Here is a 25,471-nt window from a genome sequence, read left to right as displayed (position 1 = left end):
TGCAGCCCGCAATTCCCGCAACCGCTACTTTCGAACTAAAAGGCCATATTCTCGCTCAACTCAAAGAGATCCCTTTTCATGGGAAGGATCACGAAGACGCCTACAAGCACTTGGACGAAGTGAATGATGTGGCTGACTACTTCAATGTACCGAATGTTCCACGCGATACCCAGCTTCTTCGCATGCTTCCAGTCACATTCAAAGGTGATGCAAAGGATTAGCTAAAGTCACTTCCTCCCGGATCGGTCACCACATGGGCCAAGATGAAAGAAGAGTTCATAGACCACTTTTGCCCGCCCTCCAAGATAGCCAAGCTAAAGAAAGCCATTGCCAACTTCGAGCAACAACCAGGAGAATCTCTTTATGAAGCTTGGGAAAGATACAAGAGCTTGCTTAGAAACTGTCCACATCATGACCTCAATAGCCAACAAGAGGTCTCCATTTTCTATGATGGAGTCAATGTCACCACAAGGCAATTGCTCGATTCACAAGGCCCGCTCACGAAGAAGGCGCCCCCGGTAATCAAGGAGCTAATTGAAGAATTCTCTAAGCATTCTAGAGAATACCACAATCCAAGAAATGAAGTAAGTCGGGGGGTAGTGAACTCGGCAAATGATAGCATGGCAGCGGTGATAGCCAAGCTTGATAGTCTAGATAGAAGGATGACAAAAATGGATCAAACAATCCATGCTATTCGGGTTGGATGTGAGAATTGTAGAGGGCCCCATCTCACAAAGGATTGTGATTTGGATGAAAATGGAAACAAGAAGGCTCAAGTATTCTATTCAAGTGGTGATCAATACGACGAGAATTGGCGGAAACCGAAGAAGGAATGGCTCCCATACAAAGAATACAAGAAGGCTAAGGAGGAGAAATACAAGCAGAAGGAGAGGGGATTTTATCAAAAGGAAGAACCGGTAATGGAAAAAGAAAGCCGATTTAGAAGAATTGTTCACTAGATTCATAGCCGCGTCCGAAAAGAGACACAATGATCACGATGCTGCAATACACGAGACCAGGAATATGCTAAGGAATCAGCAGGCATCCATTCTCAACATTGAGAAACAGCTGGGACAACTGGCACATCAAGTGAACAAAAGAAGGCCGGGTCAACTTCCAAGTAACACCGAAAACAATCCGAGAATGGAGAATGTGAGTGCAGTGACTTCCAGCAATGAAGAAATTTTCACACATGCACAGAGGATCTCCAATAGGAAGATAGAAAAGGCAGAAGAGTCGGCTCCAGCTAAGCCCGACCAGACTCGCCGAGTCCCTCTAATGGACTCGACGAGTCCATGCGTAAATGACAAAACTGTCATTCCCTTAAAGCCATATAATCCCCCTTTTCCATTCCCAATCAGAGCCATGCCTGTGGAAAAAGTTGAAGCTTATAGAGATTTTATGGAGCATGTTAAAGCCTTACAAGTCAATGTACCATTTGTAGAAACAATGCTCAAAACACCCAAGTACTTCAACTTACTAAAAGGTATCTTTGCTGCTAGGAAGGATTTAGCTGAAGTCGAGGAAATAATATTGAGTGAGCTACCCGAAAAGAAGGGCAATCCGGGGAGTATCATAATTCCGTGCCAATTTGGAAACACATTTGTCACTCAAGCGTTGACCGACTCGGGTGCAAGCATCAATCTGATGCCTTTCTCTTTCTTTAAGAAGCTAAATTTACCGAAGCCAAGGCCGGTAAACATGAAGATCCATTTGGCAGACAAGACAACAATTCATCCACGAGGAGTTTGTGAGGATCTTCTTATTAAAGTCGACAAGTTCATATTTCCAGTAGACTTCGTGGTGCTTGATATCGAAGAAGACCCCGAAATTCCGATTATTTTGGGGAGGTCATTTTTAAACACTGCATGTGCTTTAATCGATATAAGTGAGTCTAAACTAACGCTAAGGGTAGGAGACGAGTCTGCAATATTTAGAGCCTTACCAGAAGTCAAGCAAGAAGAGGAAGGAAAAGAAGAGATCTCATTTATCGATATGGATGATGAGATACTACAAAAAGAACTTGCACGGTTGCAAGAAGAAGATCCAAGCAAGTTTTTGCTACTTTCTGGAGAGGATGGAGATGTTAACAAGGACTTGGAGGAGATAGAAAAGCTACTGGAAGGCGCCGACTCAGAAAACACAAAGGAAATGGGGAAAAATGATCAAACTCGCCGAGTCACTTTCCTGGACTCGACGAGTCCAGGCGAAATAGCCAATAACTTGGACGACTTAGATCTGATTGTTGCTAGTTCTCTGCATATGCTGGACTTGGATATTTTTCCTCATTCTTTAGGAGAACAAACAGCAGAAGGAGAAATGGACATGGAAGTTCAACACGTCCCTATAGCATGTCTTGATGCAATTCCGCTTGAAGATGAAGTAAGCCAGAAAAAGAGGAGAAGGCAACGGATAGGAGAGTTGATGCTGCTCAACCTTTCATTAAAAAACCTAGAGCACGAACTTTCACAAAATATAAAGTAATTAAGTTTGAGGAAAAGGAGGTGTAAGAGAAGGTGAATAAGAATGGGGTGAAGAAGAAAAAGAGGAGAAGGGAAGCCCAAGCAGCTAAGGATGATGCTGTAAAAAAGAAAATAGAGGAATTAAAAAAGGGCTTACAAAAAGAAGATTCACGCTTACAGGACAAAGTACAAACCACAAAAGACTAGGCGTGCATTCCCGATGCTGGAAGATGACGAGACGTAGATGGTAAGGAGTCCAGCTAACGACTCCTTAAAAAGAAGCGCTTGGCGGGAGGCAACCCGTTATTTAGAGTTTGCTTTCTTTTATCTTTTTAAGTTTTGTTTAATTTTCGTTTTTTTTAGAATTTTAATCTTCCAATTCGTCGGACATGTCTGCCTGAGAGTGCGTATGGACTAAGTGTGGGGTGGAATAAAAAAAATTTTCTAAATAAATGGCAAAATTTTATAATTTTTAAATTGTTTGCAAGAGACTCGCCGAGTCTGACCATGACTCGACGAGTCCATTCAGATTTCAGAAAAGGATAAAATCGCGACCAGACTCGCTGAGTCTGACCCTGACTCGACGAGTCGATTTTATTTACAGAAAAAATAAATTTGAAATTACTTTTACAACCGGTAACTAGGGTTTTAACCCTAATGAAATCAGTTTTTTTTCCACACTTCACTCGCCGTGCGCCTCCCTCCCAACTCTTTCTCTCAAGCATTCATCATCTTCTTCAATTGTTCTTCAAGAATATCAATTTCCATAACAAAAGGTACTGAATTTCTTCATAATTTCTGTTAAAAGCAATGATTTTTAGATGATCTATGGTAGTAATTTCATAGAATACCCGATTTTGAGTTATAATGAATTTTTAGGGTTTTGCTTTTTCATGAATTGTGTTGTTTTGGATGATTATTCTTGCCCTAATACATTATAGACATGTCCCTGGACAAAACCCTTAAGTTAATTTTGAAATTTAGTGGTTGAATTTTGACAGACTCGCCGACTGACTCCCACAGTTCTTGCGACTCGCCGAGTCCAGTCGGGAACCCAGATGCGACTTAATTTAATGATTTTATGTGTTTTTTCTGGGTTTTGTGTTTTGTGTGTTGCAGGGAAGATGTTTCACAGAAGTCAAGGTTCCAGTGAACGCCAAGGAGACTTTCCTTGGTTGAATTTCCCTCAAATTGAATCCGCTTCAACCATGACTAGATGGAAGAAGAAATTAGTTGAAGTCAGAAAGAAAGAAATTTACGTGCCCAACAGAATTGATTGGGGATTGGTTGCAAAGTGTGCGTTATGAAGAGGAGTTGGCTCCTTATCTTTTAAAGGAGTTTACTTACGAGGGGGAGACGATGGTTTGCGATGGGTGGAGTCGGGTCTTTCGTATTCAAGAGTCGGTGTACCGGGAGCTTTGCCTGGAATTTTTCTCCACGGTATCTTTTCATGGAGGAGATGACTGCTATCACCTGACGAGTGTCAGTTTCTGCCTTGGGGGCGAGTTTCATTAGTGCTCCGTTGTTGATCTTGCTTGTCGGATGGGTATTTATGACCGGCCAGTGGTCTCAACTGCTATTTTCTGCGCCTTTATGGAACGCTCTCACAAAGTGTTCCCCGATGGTGTGACGAGCACGGGTTGGTGGAATACGATTGCTAACAAAGTGTACATCCCGAAGTCAACCGAGGAGGGAAGCATTCGGTCGCCTATACACCGTCTCGTTCATCGCCTTATTTTCACCACCATTAACCAGCAAAAAGATGATGACAAGGTTTCTAACCTTGATGTTTTTTAATTATGGAGCATTATCACACCAGACACCTTTTGCAACATTCCTTGGTGTTTGGCTTCATATTTGGTGGAAGGTGCGGTCAAGGATCGCAAGACATCGAAGATTAATGGTGGTATGTTTGTCACACGGCTCGCCAACTCGTTTGGGTTGATGACCCGCGGCGCGTGGAATTTTGATGACGATAATTCCTACCCCTCCATTCAATCCTATTCTTTTTAGGAGGGCTAGGATTATTGAGGACTATGGTGGAGGTTATTATGCTATTCCGCATGATGATCCTGTTGTTGGTCCCGAGGCGCCGGGAAGGAGGTTCCGATCGAGGCGAGAGCGCGATGTAGAGGAGGAACCGCCGGTGATTCCGGTAGACAACGATGAAGTACCAATGGATTGGTACAATGTTCAGATGAGGCGGTTGCAGGATCAAATGGCGCGGGGTATCAACTTTAGCAATCAATCCCACATTTGCCTTTTTGACCACTTCAATATTCCGCACATCGATGGTGGTAACTTCCCATATATTCCGTCTTGGGAAGAGGTGATCAATGCAAGAAGGAGTGGCGCTAGTGGAAGTGGAGCGGCGCATGATCATGACGATGAGGAGGAGGACTAGTTCTTTATGTTTTTATTGAACAATTTTTATTTTTTGTTTGTTTTTATTTGGTGTGTTTTGGAATTTGTTAAGACTTTTACTGTTATGCTTGATGTTTGATTGCCTTGATGATTTTCAGAATTGGATTAGGAGTGCTTGCATAGAAGGGTTTAGAGTTGTAGAGTCAAGAGAGTTATAAAAAGTGAAAGAGAGAGTCAAGAAAGGGCGGCGTTAGAGTCAAAGTGTCGAGTCCGGTCCTAAGGGACATGAGCGAGTGAGTCTAGAAGTTATGGGAAATTTTGGAGATTTATTAGAAGCTGGAACCAATGCAGAATGCCAATTTTTTCCGTCCAGCGGCCTACTCGTCGAGTGCACTAAACTGACTCGACGAGTCGCCTTGTATTCTCACATATTTGAACCTGTCCGCGCTTTTACTCGACGAGTCGTATATATGACTCGACGAGTCATTCATTTTTATACCAAAAGGACTGCTGATTTGATGCTGCTGAGTGTGCCACTTGACCATTTATTCTTCCATGTCGATTCTTGAAGATCTTACACTGTTTTCCCTGCTTATTTGGAGCTGTCACACGAGATTTTGACACCCAAGTCATGGATGAGCTGTTCCCATTGCTAAAGTCAAGTGAAGATGGAGCTGAAGAAAAGAGTATCAACCTATCGACTGCTACCCCAGGGGAGTTTGTTCCAATTCTCTCTATATTTTCATTTTTATTGCATAATATGCAATGAGGGCATTGCATAAAATAAGTGTGGGGTAGGGGGTTGGTCACATATTAGAAAATTTAGAATCTTAATTTACGCTAAATTAAAAAAAAAATGTTGCATACCAAAAATATTACTTAGGACTTAGTTTAGAAAATTTTGGTAAAAGCAAATTAGGATTCCATGTTAGAATTGTGTTGATAATTGCATGAAAACCCAAATGTTTAGTTGAGCCTATATACGTTCTAGTGCATTTGTGGCTTCCTTATTCTAGTGAAATCATGGGACAAAAACACGACCTTGCTCAGCCCGAGGGATGCAATATGTTTAGCAGCCTAAACCTGAAATGTATCCAGGAAAATTATTATCGTTAGCCAATAAAGGTTGTGGTTGAGCGCCCCTGCTTAAGCATGTAGGTTTTTGAGTGAAAAAAGTGAGGTGCATGTTAAAAAAGAGATAGAGAGAGAGAGAGAGAGAGAGAGAGAATTGCAAGAAAAGTTTGAAGAATTTTGGAGCAAATAAAGTGAAGATCAAAAGATCAAAATTCCAAGAAATCCAAAAGTTGAAGATACCAAAAATCAAACAATAAAGGTGGTGAATTCAAAGAAATCAAAGATCAAATTATCAAGGAAGTGAAGAATTCAAAAGAGCTCCATATTGGTATCATAAATTGTAATTCTAGATTATGTATGCTTGGGTTGCTCAACTAAAAATACCTTGAGGGTAAGAGGTTTTCTGCGAATGGATTCGGAGGGATGCATAAAATGAGCATAGTTCGGGGTGAGTGGGCGAATGTTTATGAGGATTGTGAGTATTTGGAGTATGGGGGTATTTAGGACAATTTAGACACAAATGCATGCGTTGCGGTCTTGGCATAATGGTTGGGTTAGATTGGAGTTGTCATATGTGATTCTAATGTTTTAAAATTCAGTTTTGCTTGGGGGCAAGCAAAAGTCAAGTGTGGTGTATTTTGATATGTGCATATTTAGTTCATATTAAGTGTAGATTTTTATTCATTTATTAGCTAAATTATTGCATTTCATGGACAAAAGGTACTTAAAAGTGTTTGAATTATGTTTTCAGTCCAAAAATGAAGCTCGGAAGCAAAAGGAAGCAGGAGAAGCGGTTGAGAGCTCGAGAATGGAACAAAGAAGAAAATCACTAAAAATAACACCTACTCGGCGAGTAGGCTCGACTACTCGGCGAGTCCACACGAATATTCAAGAAGATAAAGACTTGGAGACCCAGAGACTTATCGCATACGGGGACTGAGAGATGGACTCAACGAGTCGGCACCCGACTCGACGAGTCGATTCGCATATATAAAGATAACTTCTCAGAATGATCGAGGGGAATTCTGGAACGATTTAGAAGAGTTTAGCTGCGATTAAAGAGTCAGAAAAACCCCAGAGGACGAAGTTAGAAGCTAGAATCCAATTCCGAAGGAGATTTGAGGCCAATTTCAACATTCTACTTAATCTTTTGTTTTTCATTATGGTTAAACAATTAGAATCTGTTTGTTTGCTGTTATTTACTTCAATTATGAGCTAAAACTCTTAAACTTCTGTTTAGGGATACAAAATTGATACTATGGTTTGATTCTCGGTAGAATTAACTTAAAGTTGGTGATTTTTTGTTATTTTAGCTTGCTAAAAAACCTTGTGTATGAATGATAATTAATTTTCTGTTAATAGGAAGGTAATTGACTAGCATGAACATCTATTAATTATCAACCTCATATGTTATGTGATCACTTTGCCATATGTCTAGGATTAATGAACATGAAACTAGAGTTAATAAGAAAATTAAGTAAATTCATGTGTAAGCTTGTGTGATGACCATCAACAATAAGTTAATTAAAGGATCAATTTAGTTAACTATTGCAAGTCTAAATTAACCCGAATAAATAACCTAGTGAATTTAATTAAATTAGACAACTGACCACTGTTTAAGTTAGTTTATTTGCTAAGGATTAGTGTAGTGAACGCGAATCTAATCAATTGAATCGGTAACCAGCAAAAGAGTTAATCCATTGCACCATTACCTTGAAATCAAACATAGGATCAATTGAGTTGAACTAAATAGAAGTTCCTTCCCATTATTGAATCTAGTTAATTCTTTGTTTTTCTAAGTTTTAGATTAAGTAATAGTTAGTAAGTTTTCTAGTCTTGTAAAACTAGAGAAAACCCCCTACTTATTAATTAATTTAGATAGAATTAGTTTTTAGTTTTAATTTACCGTTCCTTGTGTTCGATACCCTACTTATTTAACTATACCACAATTGATAGGTCCACTGCCTTTGTGTGTTATTTTATAATTAAAAGTAGGTTTAAAACTAAGTGAGTTTGCACACATCAGCAAGTCAGGCACTTGTTTACGTAGGTAGCGATTTCGGCTTTCATGTTTGTCCACCAATAAAGCTTTCTGAGATCCTGGTACATCTTGTCGGGACTCGGATGAGTGGATTATTTTGTCTTGTGGGATTCATTCATGACAACGTCTCTGTACCCACCAAACTTCGGTGTCCAGATTTGATCCATGAGGTAGTATGCTCTTTCATCCTTGTCTGTAAGGTTCTTATCCATCCCTCGCAAGGCTTCACTTATGACATTTTCAGGTTTTAAGGCTTCCAGCTGAGCCTCTTTGATCTGTGAAGACAGGTGAGAATGGATGGTCATGCTTAGTGACTTTACTCCGCTTCCCGAGTATTCCTTCCGGCTCAGGGCATCTGCTATTATATTGGCTTTGCCTGGGTGATATTGGATTTCACACTCGTAGTCGTTTAGTAGCTCAACCCATCGTCGCTGCCTCATATTGAGCTCCTTCTGGTTCAGAATGTGTTGGAGGCTCTTGTGATTCGTGAAAATGGTGCACTTTGTACTGTATAGGTAGTGCCTCCAGATCTTTAGAGCGAACACTACTGCTCCCAGCTCGAGGTCGTGTGTAGTGTAGTTCACCTCGTGGGTCTTTAGTTGTCTTGACACGTAGGCTATGACTTTCCCTCGATGCATGAGCACGCAGCCTAATCCTTGATTGGATGTGTCACAGTAAACCACAAATTCTTCCGTCCCTTCTAGGAGGGATAAAACAGGGGCACCGCATAGAGCTTGTTTCAAGGTTTGGAAATCAGTCTCTTGTTTCCTTTCCCAGATGAAGGTTACACCCTTCTGAGTTAGGGCGGTGAGCGGCTTAGCGATCTTGGAGAAATTTTGTATGAACCTCCTGTAGTAACCAGCGAGGCCTAAGAATTGTCTGATCTCCGTTGGGGTTCTGGGTGTTGCCTAGCCTTCGATTGCCTTTATTTTGGCAGGGTCCACGTGTATTCCTTCTTCACTGACAACGTGCCCTAAGAATTCCACTCTGCGGATCCAGAATTCGCACTTGGAGAACTTCGCATACAGTTTCTCCACCCTTAATGTTCCTAAGACCTGAGGTCACCTATGACTCTGACGGTTTGTTCCTTAGTCAGAGTAAATATGCTCATGATATTTTAAGTCGGGCAAGTCTTCTTGATTCCAAACCAATTGGTACGCCACTTGCTACCAATGATGTTTTTACTACTACTGGCACTCCTTTTCATGACTATACTTTATATCGATCCTTTGTTGGAGCTCTTCAGTACTTGACTATCACAAGGTCGGATATTTCTTATGTTGTAAATAAAGCAAGTCAATTTCTTCACATTCCCACTGATCAGCATTTTACCCTTGTTAAAAGGATCTTACGATATGTCAAAGGCACACTCAATCATGGTCTTCATTTCTTTGCTCCTACAAAGTATATGCTTATTGGTTATTCCAATACAGATTGGGCTCACTGCATAGAAACTAGGCTTTCCACCTATGGTTACTCTATTTTCTTTGGTGGAAATATTATGTCTTGGAGTGCTAAGAAACGGCCCACTGTTTTTAGATCAACTTGTGAATCTGAGTATCAGGCTATGGCGAATACTGTTGCGGAACTCATTTGGATTACTCATCTGCTACGTGATCTAAATGTGTTACCACCTGATAGACCTACCTTACTTTGTGACAACTTAAGTGCTATTTTCTTGAGCCAAAATTCCAAAACGAGCTAAACATATAGACATTGATCATCATTTTCTTCGTGAACTTGTGTTGTTTGGAAAGTTGCATACAAAATTTGTTCCTACCAAGCTTCAAGTTGCCGATATTTTCACCAAACCATTGCCTAGACCACTCTTTGAGAAGTTTCGAGAGCAACTAGGAGTTCATCCACCACTTGTACGCTTGGAGATAAATCCCCTATATAATTAGCTTTTTTTGTTTCCTATATTTGATTATTTAGTTACCTTGTATATCTCCTACAATTATGTTGATATTCAAGGGGAACATTTATTCCACTATTTAGTTACCTTGTATATCTCCTACAATTATGTTGTATCTTGTATATAATCTCGTTTAATGATCAATAATATTCAAGGGGAACATTTATCTCACTCCCACAGTAGGAGATTTACTTGGGAAATAAAACAATTAATTACCAGGTGCCAGCCTTAATCCTACAACGAAACATGAAGAATACAAACAATTCATATCTATACATCTGTGTCCTTAAGACTTTAACCATTATACTGTTTTCATACTCGTCGATCAACCATTAAGCAATAAATTCATCATTATGTCATTCCACCAATCTATCGGGCCGGGCAAGCACCAATGCAAACAATCATTTTGAACTTTCAAATCCGTTTCTTTCCCATCAAAAGGATGAAACACACGATACGGGCCCGGGTGACCATCGGGCCTCAACAGTGATAAACGGGTCGTATCAAACAGTCTCAAACCCGACCCGTTTATTACATGTTTAGCATTCTCAAATTCTTCCAACTCAACATCTCTCATTATAGTATCAATATCTCTCATATCTATCTCACCATCTTTAAACGGGCCCGTTCGATTACAATACCCGCCCGTATTCCATTCACCGTTCTCAAAGTGATCAGGGGTAGTTGACCGGAATAAAACATTGACTTTTCGATTCGATTTTGTAAAAAAATCGAAAACCGTACGGAGTGATTTTCGATACGCGTATTCAAACTCGATTTCCGATATGTTTTCGTTTTTACAGTTATGACACCCGATGATAGTGGCATTTTCGTAATATATTGCAGTTTTCAAGAACCATTTTCCACCTGCAATCATGATGTGGTTGTAGTCGTTAAATTGGTTAGCCCAAATTAGGTCGAGTTCATCGAGATGAAGCTCGATTGGACCCATGGAATGCCCATCGTTGTCTTCATATATATTCGCTTTTGTTAAAAAAGGCGACCAGATTACTGAAAGCGTGAAGTTATGCGACTTGAAGAACCATTTTTTGCTTCTGTATTCTTCATCGTGATAGACTTCATCAGCTTCTTCAATCTGAGAAAGAATACAGAGTAATGATTGAACGTGGTTGCGGGAGATTGAATCTCCGATGAACGCCATTGATTTGTTTTTCATGAAATTTAGAAAGATTTCGGGGTCGAATTGTGGGAGGTTGCAATCGGTGGGACTCCACCGCCAGTAGAGGTAATCGGAATCTGGACGGCCGTTTTTCATACAGTTTTGATGCGGTTCGATGGTGTTGCAGGTGTGGTTGGTGTAGCGTGGACCGGTTGCATCCCTGATCCATTCTCCGGTGAATACGTCACATTCCGTTGAACCTAAGTCACGAATTCAATGCTAATGTGACTTATTTGTCATGCAATAAAATTCTTATTGAATGTTCCAAATTAAATTATGTCGTTTTCTCAAAACTTTAATCCAAAAAAGTAAATGCGTGTATCTTCCAGATGATGTTTGTGAATAAGATCAATCGTACTTTTACCTATTAGATTGATTGTGAAATCAATTTTGATGATCTTAAAATGGTAAAGAAAAAGTGAAATCAATCATGCATGTTAATTAGCGAAAATATAGATAGTTAATCAACTTGATACCTTCGTGAGTCCTGTTGTTATTCACCGGGGATTGGTCGGAGAGTGTAAAATTAGCCACCACCAGCAGCTGTGGCGATGGCAATTTTCCGTCGTCATCTCCATCAATGAAGCCGGAAATCTGAATCGAACTTGAGAAATAGAAGCGAAAAGCAAATCCGATAAGAATCAAACAAATAGCAATCTTAACAAACACTTGATTCCGCCATTGGTTGGATGTAATTTGACTGTTGCTCATATCAACTTTCATCTTCTTCATTATGAATTTTTGGGGGAGAGATGATGCAAATGTCAACAGAAACATCAAATTCAGAGCTTTCTCTCTCTAAAACAGAAGGAGAGAGAGGGAAAGGGTCTGGGGTTTTGGGGTGGGTTCAGGGTTGTATTCAAGTTGGGTAAAAGGTGGCCTGAACTTGTTTTTGACGAAAGGAGAGTTGAAACTTGAAACTAGAAAACTTGTGCATTACCTATTGTATGTTATGCTTTAACTGTTGTATAGATTGCTTTAACAAAAGTATTATGTATATTAGCACTAGCCGTTATGCATTACCAATTGTACATTATTCATCACAATAAAATTTAAATTTATAGCTTACATATTTATAAGAAAAAACTGAAAACGTTTCAACTATATAAAATTAAGTGTCAATTTTGATTTGATCGTGTTATCGATATTTTATATCATTTTCTAAAGGTGTGATTTTGGTACTTCGTATGTTTGCTTTATGAAATTGATAATTCTGATGTTAATATAAAATTATAAATATACTTTTGAATAACATTTATAAAATATAATAGTTATCGATACTAATTTCGTCGTATTCCGATCAACAGTGGCATTTATGAAAATTAGTTGAAAAGTCGACATCCAAAAGTAAATTCACGTCCATTTTCGCCAGCTCCCAAGTTCTAAGTTTCTAACCAAATTTTCCCTTTTATATATTTAAATAATGTAGGTTTAAATGTTATAATTACTGTTTATTTGAATAATCAAAAACTTCAATAAGCAGCAAAATGTGATTGGCCCAAATTGTCAAATCTAAATGCATGGTCCTACTCCTACTCATGAAGGCCTTGTTTTTTTTGTCCTCTAATATACGAGTAAATTAGGTAATCAAACTAGTAGGACTCATGTATCTTACTATGATTACCCTTGTAAACAATTATTTAAAAATATCATCAAACCAGTAAATACAGCTTTACTAAATAGTGATATATAAACAATTAATTGCAATTTAGTTAATATTTATTACACGGGTTGATGAAAAAAATATTAAAATATAAATAATAACTATTTTTTAAAATAAAATTTTAAAATAAGAAATGAAAAAACATATTAATTGCAATTTAGTGTAATATTTATTACATTTGATACTTAACATATATATAAGTATATGTATTATGTGACTTTTTTATTTTAAAAATTAAAAAAAAACCATAAATTGACATGTGGATATTATTTATTTAAAAATTATCACAAAATGACAAGTGTCAAAACTCATTAGAGATTGACATGTGGCAAAATTATCTTCATTTATTATAGTAGATGATTAAAACAAAATGCTAGATTCGAACGATTAAATAGTAAATTTATTTGAATTTGAAATTTAAAATAAGTGAGAATTATGAAAAAAAAAAACATGCAAAAAATAAATAAATTAAAATTATGAGTTTAGTTATCAGACTCGTGTACTAAACTGGTTAATTATAACAAAATGATAAACACAAAGGTTTAAATTGTAAATTTATTTGAAGTTGAATTTGAAATTTAAAATTTAAAATTTAAAATTAATAGTCATTATGGTAGGTTTAATTTATGGGAACTAAATTAATGATATATTGGAAATGAAAATTAAAATAAATGACAAGTGTAAAATAAGTATATCTCAGAATTTTGACAAAATGACATGTGGCCAAGTGAATAAGAAAAGGACATGTGGCAAAATCATTTTCATTTATTAGGGTGTATATATATATATATAACAGTTTGTTTAAATGGTACTCGCCAAATAAAATCAGAATTACTTATAATGTTAATTTATGTGAACGCTAGGTCCATATATTGAATTATATGTTTTAACAAATTCCTCACCAAGTGTTTTCATTTCGATAAAATGTTTGGTAGGTTATCTAAGAAAAGAAAAAAAAAAGTTGCAAATGTTTTCATACCAACACAGTTGATTACCTTTGTGAAGATAACTAATGTTATTGCTCATATAAAGGATTTTATCGAGATGGAGCATTTACACCAATGATGTCCGAACAAGCCACACATAAGTGCAATGAAATTATTGCACATGGAGACGTATAATACAACAAATCTGAAAAAAAAAATGAATTACCAATATTAAAAAGGAAGTTAAAGTTGCTGAAACTAGCTAGATATCTTATACTATTCTCCTCAAAGAGTTTTACATTCAATAAGTTAATACATCTTAGTTATCATCGTACATCTTAGCTAGATATCTTCAATACTATCATACTTCCCTTTTTCAAATCCTTACCACAACTCAAGTACTCTACCAATATACAAACACAATCGCCGCATTCTTTGTCAATGTATATCTTTGGCAAAATGAATAGTGAACTTCATGGGGGAAGTAATAATGTTTCCTCCACTAATCTATCAACTTTAAGAACATATAATCATATAAATATAAGCCTCAAAAGATAATAATGTTTCCTCCACCATACCATTACTAACTTCTGGAAATAAGTTATCATATATTATAAAAGTCCACATCATATGGTCCAAAACGATGCTCAACCAAGGAGCCTTATTACTATTTAGTGGGAAATAATACATGTACAATGATGTAAATTTTAATTCTGCAACTTAATTGATATCATAAAATTTATAAATTTGATTATATACGTACTCAGTCAACATTTGTCAAAGCTGGATATGGAAGCTAGGACCCACCGGCAACTGACATCATTTTCGACATGTTGTGAAACTTCAAAAAATGGATGGGTATAATCAAATAGTATAAGACACCTTTGCTCGACTAGTTTAGAATCAAATAGTATAAGACTCCAAAGATCAATATGGTATTAATAAAAGGGGAATTGTAATTTATTAGTGGATCTGTTCTATTATATTTTTCAATTTAAGTGGCATAAGATTTCTTACATTGGTATCAATCCGGCCACAATGTTTAATAGAAAAATAATGGAAAAAGGATGCCGCAAAAGATGGGGGACCCTATAAGTTATTGACAAAATATCTCCTAGCCATATGAATAAATAAATAAATAAATAAAAATATCTTTTCTTTATCCTTAAATCGTATAGATATCACATGGCACATTAGCAGTGGCAACCTTAATTTTGCATGTCTGTCTCCTTGGAGTTATGTCCCATAAGATCTATGAGAAACCATCGGCTATTTCCTATCTAATCTACATAGATAATTATGTGATAAATTTGGTCAATTCGTTCATAATATGTGTGAAAACATCCACTACAAAGTTTTGTAGTCACCATATCATGGCCTCATATGCTATCAACCACTCCCTATAAGTACATAGAATGGTTTGGTGACTGAAAACGTTGGTGACAAATTGTGGTGTATTGATGATGCCAAAGCATTGTCATTGGGAGCCTTTTTCTCCGTTGGCCTTTATCCCACATGTTCATCAACACCATCAAAAAGCCCAAAGTTATCTATGAGTCTATCTACCATGCGGAAATATGCTCGACATGGGTTTATGTGAGTTGCACCATGGATGTTTAGTATAGTTAGTAAATTCATAATTATTTTTGTTAACAATTTTTGGTTAATTAACTAATATTGTAAGTACCTCATATTCATGGATAAATGAGAGACATGACAGACATTGTAAGTACATCAACTTGTCTTGCTGCTGTTCTAAAAAAATAAAAATAAAAACTAATTATTGTAAGTACCTCATATTCATGGATAAATGAGAGACAAGTCCCCCAACTCTAAACGATCACCATTTGCCAATGTATGGCCCTTGGGATGACATCCTTATTCGTTCTAGCAAACTCACCGGCTATTTTGGAAAGTATCATAGATCCAAATCCATTAAATCATACAATGACAAAACATTTTACCAACATATTTCTATTTATATGTTGATATTTGAAATTTATTTGAAGTTATCGTATCTTAAATACATATACTAATTTGTGGACTCTATGTTTTCATATCTTACACTTTCTTTTCACCTACTATTATTTTGTTTGTTCGGATTTTCCTTCCTCATAATTGTCGAACGAACTAAGTGTACACATGTTTCCATGCATATTAAGTAAATTATTATAATATAACATAACACGAAATTCAGTTAACGTTTTCTAATACTTGTTCCAAGATTCTAAATCGTCAAAAAGGCACACACACCATGATTTGGCCAGCAAATGATGTTTTTGCCCCATAAATTTATGATCCAACATAATAAGAAGAAAAAATCGAACAACATCCTTATCTTATATATCATCAATGGTGGGTAGTCAAACAACTCCATTAAATTACTAGCATACAACGAATGTAAATGGTCTAATATGGGGAGCATTGTGTCCTAAACTGATTGATAACATCCTCGTCTATTATTATAATTCCCCCAAATTATAACATGGAGACAGTGCAAAACTTTTGAGGTCCAAAATGCACGTAGTATCATCCAGCATGAAACCACATCACCCCATGAAACCACATCACCCCATCACCATGGTCATAAAGGATATAAGACAACAAAATAATATAGATGAAATATATGTTTCTATAATATATTATTTTGGGATATTTAACCACACCCCAAAAGATGGTCTCATAAACAACCTTCTTTCTTGGTCCTCAAAGCATCAAAGTGTAATTCATATCCAATATTGAAGATGAATATCAAGGTGTGACCAATGTCGTTATAAAGACATGTTGGCTATGCAACCTCCTTCAAGAGTTACACACTGAAAGGTTTTAGGCATACTAAAACATATTCATAAGCAACGAAAGCATATAACAGTTCCTATATGTGCACACAACCACAAGGATCTAAGTTCATTATATTATTGCAACTACAAGAGTAATACGAAAACATACATACCTATTTAGCAAGTAGAGATCTCCTTGTTTGAGATTGAGTTCTTGCCACCTTTGTTTGGATGTAAGGACCCAAAGTATCTCTCTAATGATATCATACCCAATAACACCAAATAAGCAAAACAACAAAACCCTAGGAGAGGGGAGGCGAACATCGAAAACTCCACAAACCCTAGAAAGGTTAGGATGTTCATCCAAGAATAAAGGGTAGGGGGGCAAATTTTAGAGCCTTAAACGAGCATCTAGGGTTGGTTCCATAGCTCCTTGTTTATAGGCTCTCAATGTTGTTCCATCACAAAAGCAACTGCCTTATTATTGAATTTCCTCATGGATTGTTTACATTAATTAAACTCTTTTAATTATTTAACATCCAACCCCTGTAATTAATTAACTATTAATTAATTATAAATTAGCTTCTAATTAATTTATCAAAACATGACAAATTAATAAACTAATTAGTATTAAAAAAATTTCTTTTAGTTACTCAAATGGATCTTAATAGCAACCCAAAAGGACCTTATTATTATTAAAATTATCACTAATAGTTATGACTTTTGACACTTTCCAACACACGCTTCACTCACAAAAGCAACCATTTTCAATTGTCACAATGTTAAGTTGTATATCCCTCGAACCCGGTTCAACGTCAGCAAGCCAAGCACGTTAATATTGACATACACTTTATGTGAAATCAAGTTATTTTAGGTCGAGTACATGTTTCGTATGTTCCATTTGTCTAGGTATGCAAATATATTCACCATAGGGTTTCCAATATATTTATTCCACAGGTTTTGATCCAGTTTTAACATACAAATAAATCATCGATCATCAAACTATAGAGGGAGTTGGTATAGAAGCCAAATAAAATCGAAACCAGTTATTTTTAAAGTTCGGTTCGATTTTAAATCAGTTGTTTGGTCTATAAGACTTAATTATATCTTGACTGATTTTGATCAGATTTTTGTGAGTGACATGGATATCCGATATAATCGGGTTTAGGTTTATGATAATCTGTTTTTTTTCTTTCTAAAACAGGTTCGGTAATCCTATAAAAAAATCCTTTTTAACTCAAATTTAACTACAACCAAATAAATATTTGTATTATATTCGGTTTTAAAATACAAACTTCAAATTTCACGATTATGATCATAAGTCTAGAAATTGAAAAGGGAAATCTTTGAAAAATTCCTAAAATTTTACCCTAATTTACGAAAAAGTCTCAAACTAAAATTTGTTTACGAAAAAGCATGAATTACCAGTAAAAATGGCGATTTGACCCATTTTCCCAGTTTAGCAGTTTCATTAATTATCTGGTTTCATTAAAGTCCCGTTATTTTACCATAATTTAAAATAAGTTCCAAACTAAAATTTATTTTTGTCATTTTCTCAATGTAACATACATTTTACCAGTTTCATTGTTGACTTGGACGCCTAGTTATTAAATGAGATGATGAGATGGATATGTTGGGTTATAAAATTCTATGTTTACGATAAAACTTGATATCCTGATGCATTGTATATTTTTTGAAATATAAAATGCATCCAACGAACATTGCAATAATTACATGAACTAGCAACAACTTCGTCATTGTTACATTTATAACAAATTTCAAATTGTCTATCTAAGCTTATGTAACTCAATATATCTATCTCATCATACATCAGCTCATTTACTGTTGTTTTTTCTTGGAAACACACCATTTTGTTTGTTTCATTGTTGACCTTGATACATAGTCATAAATGAGTCAATAAGATGTATATCAAATTTTACAGTAAATGGTGTACTATAACCCATCATATCCATCTTATCAACTAATTTAATGATTAGGTGTTCAAATCAACAATGAAACCGATAAAATATATGTTACATGGAGAAAATGGCAAAATCATCAAAAAAAATTAATTTGGGACTTATCCTAAATTATGATAAAATATTGGACTTTAATGAAACAGGTAAGTAATGAAACCGGTATACCAAGAAAAATGGACAAAATCGTCATTTTTACCAGTAATTCATGGGACTCCAAAGATTGTTTATTGATGTTCACAGAAACATTGAATCTATAATCGTTGAATACGTAATTATCAAACGGTGAATCAATTCATAGAAACATCAATAATACCCGTTGTGGGGTTCAAGCTTCTTAGACTAAACATGCTAAGACTATTCAAGTAAAGTTAATTTAATGTGCAAACTTATATATATATATATATATATATATATATATATATATATATATATATATATATATATAAACAAAATACATAAAAATCACTCATAGAATACACATTCAATAACATATTTGAAACATATTACAGTATTATTATTGTACTAGTTTATAATCTGTGAGAATCACGGTTATAAAATTAATTAAATTTTTTTGTTAAGAAGTTAAAATTATTAATCAAGTATTTTAAATAAGTTATTACTTAAGAGATATCTTTTAGTTATATAAAATTATAATCGTTGATTTAAATAAATACGTGAAATTATATCACCTTATAATCTGTATTAATTTTATTTTATTTTTCAATGTAATGTTATTAATTTAATATAGTTAGGATTAGAAAGTTTAAAATGAAAAATCAATTATTAACTTAATGTAATTAGAGAGGGAAATTTAAATTTTGAAATTTAAAATGGATAATCAATTATAAATTTAATGTAATTAGAGTGGAAATTTAAAATTTAAAATTTAAAAGACAAGTGGCATTATTATCATACATCATACATACTTATAAAGCTAGCATTTTTTCTTGAATCTCATGCATTTGAAATCCCCATTCTTTTTTCCTTTCACCACATTCATTTGAAACTCTCATGACTTTTCAATTTCTTTATAATAATAATTATAATTTGGTAATTAGGTTAAATAAATATCAAATCTAAAGTGTATTCATATATAAAATAAATTTCAATATTAAAATAATATCTTTAATTCTACTTATAAAATTATGTTTTTTAACTTTTAACATATTATACTTAATTTATTAGTTTTAATATATTGTTGGATGTAAATCATTATCATTTTAAAGGTATAAATTTTGAACAATTTGTATAAAATACTTAAATTATTAATTAAAATATAACATTATAGGCTCAACTTAAATATAAATTTTATTTAACTTAAACAACCTAAAGATTATTTTATAAATAGTTAAAAGTAATAAATTAGAGTGTCTTTCTAATAATGATTGTAAGTTGGTTAATAAGGTTAAATAGATATCAAACATAAAGTGTAATCATAAATAGAATAAATTTCAATTTTAAAATAATATCTTTACTTCTATTTATAAAGTTATGTCTTTAAATTTTAACATATTATACTTAATTTGTTAGATTTAAAATGTTGTTGCATGTAAACCATTATCAGTTTAAAGCTACAATTGTTGAACAGTTTGTACAAAATACTTAAATTGTTAATTTAAATATAACATTACAGTGTCAACTTAAATATAAATTTCAGTTCCACTAAAAAAACCAAATAATATTTTGTAAATAGTTAAAAGTGATAAATTATAGTGATAAATGCAAAAACTAAATTGTAATATTAGTTTAACTAAAATATTTCCTAAATATATTTATATAATTGTTAAAAAAATTCAAATAAATAGCTTAAAATAACTTATAATAACAATAGTTAAAAATAACTCTATATAAATGATTATATTGTTACCTTTAAAATCAAAAAATAATGTTTGATGTTTTAAATAATTATAATAATAGAAATTAAAACATTGATGTGTAACTCGTGAGTAGAAGTCATTCAAACAACTGAGATTATGACGTTAAAATAGATTTATATATTATCATATAATTCAAAATAATCAATATATTATAACAAATTAATATACGAATTATTATATCAAATTTAACAACAACATTAGTGTTATATTTTAAAAGATATATATTTGTAAAGCATTACAATGTCAACTCAAATATAAATTTCAGTTCCATTTAAAAAAACTAAAGAATATTTTGTAAATAGTTAAAAGTGATAAATTGTAGTGATAAAAGCAAAAACTAAATTGTAATTTCAATTTAACTAAAATATTTCTTAAATATATTTTTATAATCGTTAAAATTTTCCAAATAAGTAACTTAAAATAACTTATAACAATAGTTAAAAACAAATCTATATAAATGATTATATTGTTAGCTTTAAAATTAAAAAAAAAAAAATAAACAATGTTTGATGTTTTAAATAATTATAATGATAGAAATTAAAACATTAAACAAATAAGTTTTAAAAACTTAATTAACAATAAAAACAATTATAAATAACATCAAATCATATATTATATTTAATTTTATTCATGTGTAACTCGCGGGTAAAATTCATTTAAACGATTGAGATTATGAAGTTATAATAAATATATATATATATATATATATATATATATATATATATATATATATATATATATATATATTATCATATAATTCAAAATAATCAATATATTATATCAATTTAGTATATATACAAATTATTATATCAACTTTAACAACGTTACTGTTATATTTAAAAAATCATATATTTGTAAAGACTTCAACTATATAGGTGTTTCTGCACAACGCGCGGGCATTCGCGTAGTTGATATATAATATTAATGAGAAGTTATAATTATATGACATTTATCAATAGGAGATTAAACATATTTTTTTATTAGATAAGGATTATTTATTGCCTTAGCTAAAGAAAGCTATGTAATTATTGAATCAATTCATTCACAAAACATCCATCAATGGATAAAGCACAATTTTCTCACTTAACATATTAAGACCCTTCTGTTAGTATTTAGTTAAAAAGAAACTCTCATCTATATAAATCTGTATTATCATGTATTAGTTAAGTCCATTAAATGAAAAGGAAATAGTGATTAAGTTCACTCTAAAAATATTAATTGTCTTGACCGAGTGTAAAGAAATATCATTAACTTGTGGTAATGAAATATGTTTAATATGTAAAACATATTGGAATAAATTGCTATAATAAAATGCAAACCAAAACATAGATAAAACATGCATATGAGACAATTCAAGTAAACTTAAATTTATATACACAAACAAAAATACATAAAACCAGTCACCAAATGCACAACAAAACAACAAATTCAAAACCAAAAATGACAACTCCTCCAATAAATTCCTAAACACATCATTTGCATCTTACATACATATCGATACACGAAGCTCTAAACTATTGAGACATTCAGTCATAAAGAATTTACCTTGTGTCTACAAACACATAAGTTCCATAAATACGGTTTATGCTCCCACTGGAGCATAAATACGGTTTATGCTCCCACTGGAGCATAAACCCCAAATGCTCCAGTCATCTGATATCATATCAAATGACTGGAGCATTTATAACTTTATATAACCGCTGCTTTTGGAGGCTTCATCCCGAATCCATGTTTCTTGCGCTCCACTCTGTCAACACAACAATATTATTATTATTACAAATTTATACTTATTATTATTGAATTACAATTATTTTATTATATGTAAAACTTAAGGACTTACGTTGGGGCTAATTTACCGAGTCCTTCAAGCTCTTCACCTGAATCCGCATCTAACACCCGCCCAGATATCTCAATGACATAAGATCTGTCTGTTTCTGTTGAGAGCCCTCTACTTGCAAGCAAATCCAAGTCCCTCTCATGAAGCTCTCTCCCATTCACAAATACATTTGTGTTTCCATCCGCACATTTTTCAGGCATCGGATAATTAAATTCTTCAATAAATGGCTGCAAAATAAAAAATAAATACCATATCAATTTCTTTATATCCATATTCATTTTAAAATTTTTCATAAAAAAAAAAATCAATTAGCAAGAAAATTACCGGAATTATTCCACGACAAGGACCACCCATCATACCCCAAAACCCAGCTCTCGAATCATACCTAAATCAAAAAGAGAACAAAAATTCATTAGGATATTATCAAAAAAATTTACTAGAATTAGGGGTTGTTCCTTTTTATTTTTTTTCTCATTAACTCTTGTATGGGTAAAGCGACTGAATTAACGTCTGAACGAGAGCAAATGACCATTTTACCCTTACATTCCAACAAACAATTTTAACGCGAGAGGAGTATACATGAAAGGCAAATAGGTAAAGGGTTAGTGTTTGAATACATCATCACATTAAGTCATTTTGTCTGTTTTAAGTCAAAAAGAAACAATCATATACACTTATCCAGATTAAGTGCTTAACACATTAAACTCACCAGTATTCACCAGGCTGAATCGGTCCAGCAACCTTTTCAGCTTTCTTAACCAACCGATCGGGTATATGATGCCCGTTGACCACCACATTGACTTTTCCCATGTCATCATGTTGACTAGACTTTGAAAAATCCCTAAAGCTTTTCTTAATCATACTCGCAAAAAAAGATCCACTTCCTCCATTTCGATCCGTATTTGCATCACCAGATTCTTGAGAAGTGCCTGTGTTTACTCCATATTCGTTTGATGAAATCTCAATCTCACTTGCTAATGCATCATCATCTTTCATGTTCATGGACCCCACATTAATAGGTTTTTCCATATTTGACCTTTTGCTCATGTTCCCTTTTTCTGCTCGATTGTATTTCGTTGAATAGTCAAAATGATCTTGAAGAGGTGAACCAGAAGGTGGTGGAGATGGTTTATCGTCTTCCACTGTTACATCGACTGTGTTTTCATCTTTGATTCCATTTTTTAAATCTTCTTCAGATGTGTAAGAAACTGCGGATTTGTAAGAAGTCAAACTCGGTCCACCTATCGCCAATCTATCCATTGACTCAAAGTCAAAATTACCAGAGTTATCGTAATCCTCAGAGGAAAACTCGGTGCCTCCCCATTTTGCGTCGCCACGTGTCTTATGAATATGATTATCTTTTGGCTTTTGGGAATCCATACGAGTTACAGTATAAATCGAGAGAAGAAGTTTCTTGTTGACAATCGAAAGCAACATGACTTCAGAACACGATGCGCATCTCATTTTTTTCGTATCCTTTTTGGGTACTTGAAGCAATTCGTTACATTTACAACACGCCACGAACGGAGAACCGCCGGAAACGGGGCGGCACCGCCTCACTCCGGTGGCTAAGATTCCTCTTGGAGGGCGGCGGATTTCGTTAGACCATCGTGTTCGGGATTCACCGCTGCGAGAATTTAAAGAACGATTGTAATCATGGTGGTAGAAACCCGGATCGTTTTGCAAAACCGGTGGTGCGATGGGGTGTGGCGGCGGTTGTGGTGGAGGTGGTGGCGGAGCTTGGTGGTGTTTGTTGTAGCAGACTAAACACGAACAAGACGGATGGTGGAATAATCGATTATCAGTAATTTCGTTGCTAACGTATTGGCCGGAATAATAGGGATGATTATATGGGTTTTGTTCAAATGGCATAATCGGGGTTCTTCTATGGTTTTGCGACCTAAAAGGATCATTAAACGATTGAACTTGATTCGAAGAAGGTAATAAAGAATGATTGTTATGATGAATATAAGGAGGGGGGTCAATATAAGATGGGATATGATGATTAATCGGAAACTTTTCTTTAGGTTTATCACGAGATCGAACGATTTGATCCTTGAGTTCGTCTAATTTCCTTAAAAGCTCATCGCGATCGTCTTCAACCTCTAGATTGTTTGTGTTATGAACTAGTTCAGCATATTCATGGCGAGGGGCATAATTGTAACTTGATGAAGGTTCTTGAAGATTTGAGTCTCGATGTCTCCAATTTGAACTTCGAACTGATCTTCGTGACCCACTTCTGTTACCTGCTGTTGTGGATTTTGGTTCTTCGAAGTTTATGCTGTTATCATCGTCTCTTTCGTGTCTCCTACCAGAACTTCCATTAGATTTGACTCCACTTTCTGAAGCTAAACTCATGCTCTTAACACTTCTTTTTGAGAAATCAAGATTCACAGGTGATTCTTTGGAGATTTTGTTTGGAACTCCGTCACTTTCATCACCGGATTTCTCCGAAGATACACTGGATTCAATATGCTTATTGTTTGCTGCAAGTTAAAACACAGATAGAAAAAATCAAAATTGAAGAACACTTCAACTCTATAAACAGATACAAAATCACACAGAATATTGACCTACTCACAACCATATATTATTTTAAAGCAATAAAATACAAAGTCTCCAACCCCATTTTAGTTTATTCAAATCACACATAACCTTGATTTTGACTGCTACAAAAACAAAAAGATTGAAGAAGTCAACAATGGGGATATTACCAGGTAATTTAATGTAATAATGTTGCAAACCCATCTGAATTTCTTCACGAAATCGCATAAATTTGACACCGAATCACAAGAAAACTCAGAAAAAAAAAAATGTGAAATCATAATTTTCATGAAACCTTATCAGGATACCTTCAAAAACGACGAATAAAAAGATCACATGCCTTCACAAAATCAGCCATACCCAAATCGTTTATGCATTATCCATCAACAATAAACAGATAGAACAGAAACGAAATATACATTTATGAACCCAAATCTGAGTTTCTTGACAAGAATTTAACGAAAAATGATGAAAGAGGAAGGAACTTTACCTCGAAGAACAGCACCACAACCACCACACTGATAAACTGCATATTCGGTGACCTCAGGGAGGAGATTTTCACATTTGGGGCAGCGAACTAATCGCACTTTTGCTGGACTTTCAGACATTTTTGCTCAAATTAACAAAGATTGCGTTTATTTTTGAAGAAATTATTGGCCAAGTTGAGTATGCAAGAGAATCGATAGATAGATTTTGTGGGTTTTTGCAGGAGCAACAGAAAAGATTCTGGTTTGAAAATCTATGGGTAAAATGAGGGGAAACCAAGGAAAAATCTTACATGGACAGAAAAGAGAAGTATAGGAGTTTTGTGAAGTTTGAGAAAAACTCC

At 34.3% G+C, this 25,471-nt stretch overlaps 2 protein-coding genes and 1 non-coding gene across 3 annotated transcripts; all 3 read right to left on the bottom strand.

Moving 5' to 3' along the window:
• Window positions 1-311: 311 nt before the first annotated feature.
• LOC145103648 (small nucleolar RNA R71) lies at window positions 312-418 on the bottom strand. Its single transcript, XR_013706727.1, has one exon. It is a non-coding gene; the product is annotated as a small nucleolar RNA R71 (small nucleolar RNA).
• A 9,565-nt stretch (window positions 419-9,983) lies between these two features.
• LOC145101579 (protein trichome birefringence-like 26) lies at window positions 9,984-11,918 on the bottom strand. The gene is made up of 2 exons (XM_079038793.1): window positions 11,513-11,918; window positions 9,984-11,236 (listed from the first exon to the last, which is right to left on the bottom strand). The coding sequence occupies exons 1-2, from the start codon at window positions 11,811-11,813 to the stop codon at window positions 10,182-10,184; spliced, it is 1,356 nt and encodes a 451-aa protein (XP_078894919.1). The 5' UTR covers window positions 11,814-11,918; the 3' UTR covers window positions 9,984-10,181.
• Window positions 11,919-21,604: 9,686 nt separating this feature from the next.
• LOC145101577 (extra-large G-like protein, putative (DUF3133)) lies at window positions 21,605-25,471 on the bottom strand. The gene is made up of 5 exons (XM_079038792.1): window positions 25,133-25,471; window positions 22,808-24,584; window positions 22,423-22,483; window positions 22,102-22,325; window positions 21,605-22,008 (listed from the first exon to the last, which is right to left on the bottom strand). Exons 1-5 carry the CDS (start codon window positions 25,248-25,250, stop codon window positions 21,951-21,953), a joined length of 2,238 nt encoding a protein of 745 aa, XP_078894918.1. The 5' UTR covers window positions 25,251-25,471; the 3' UTR covers window positions 21,605-21,950.

Source organism: Lactuca serriola, chromosome 4 (genome assembly GCF_051521515.1).
Source record: "Lactuca serriola cultivar US96UC23 chromosome 4, Lser_US96UC23_V15, whole genome shotgun sequence".
Classification (NCBI taxonomy): Eukaryota; Viridiplantae; Streptophyta; class Magnoliopsida; order Asterales; family Asteraceae; genus Lactuca; species Lactuca serriola.
This window is presented reverse-complemented; position numbering and strand designations above follow the sequence as displayed.

Coding starts and splice junctions, on each gene's coding strand:
- LOC145101579 (XM_079038793.1), bottom strand. CDS start 11,813: ATGTTTCTGTTGACATTTGCATCATCTCTCCCCCAAAAATTCATAATG. Junction 11,237..11,512: donor TAACAACAGGACTCACGAAG/GTATCAAGTTGA, acceptor TTCGTGACTTAG/GTTCAACGGAATGTGACGTA.
- LOC145101577 (XM_079038792.1), bottom strand. CDS start 25,250: ATGTCTGAAAGTCCAGCAAAAGTGCGATTAGTTCGCTGCCCCAAATGT. Junction 24,585..25,132: donor TTGTGGTGCTGTTCTTCGAG/GTAAAGTTCCTT, acceptor TTTAACTTGCAG/CAAACAATAAGCATATTGAA. Junction 22,326..22,422: donor CTTGTCGTGGAATAATTCCG/GTAATTTTCTTG, acceptor TTTATTTTGCAG/CCATTTATTGAAGAATTTAA.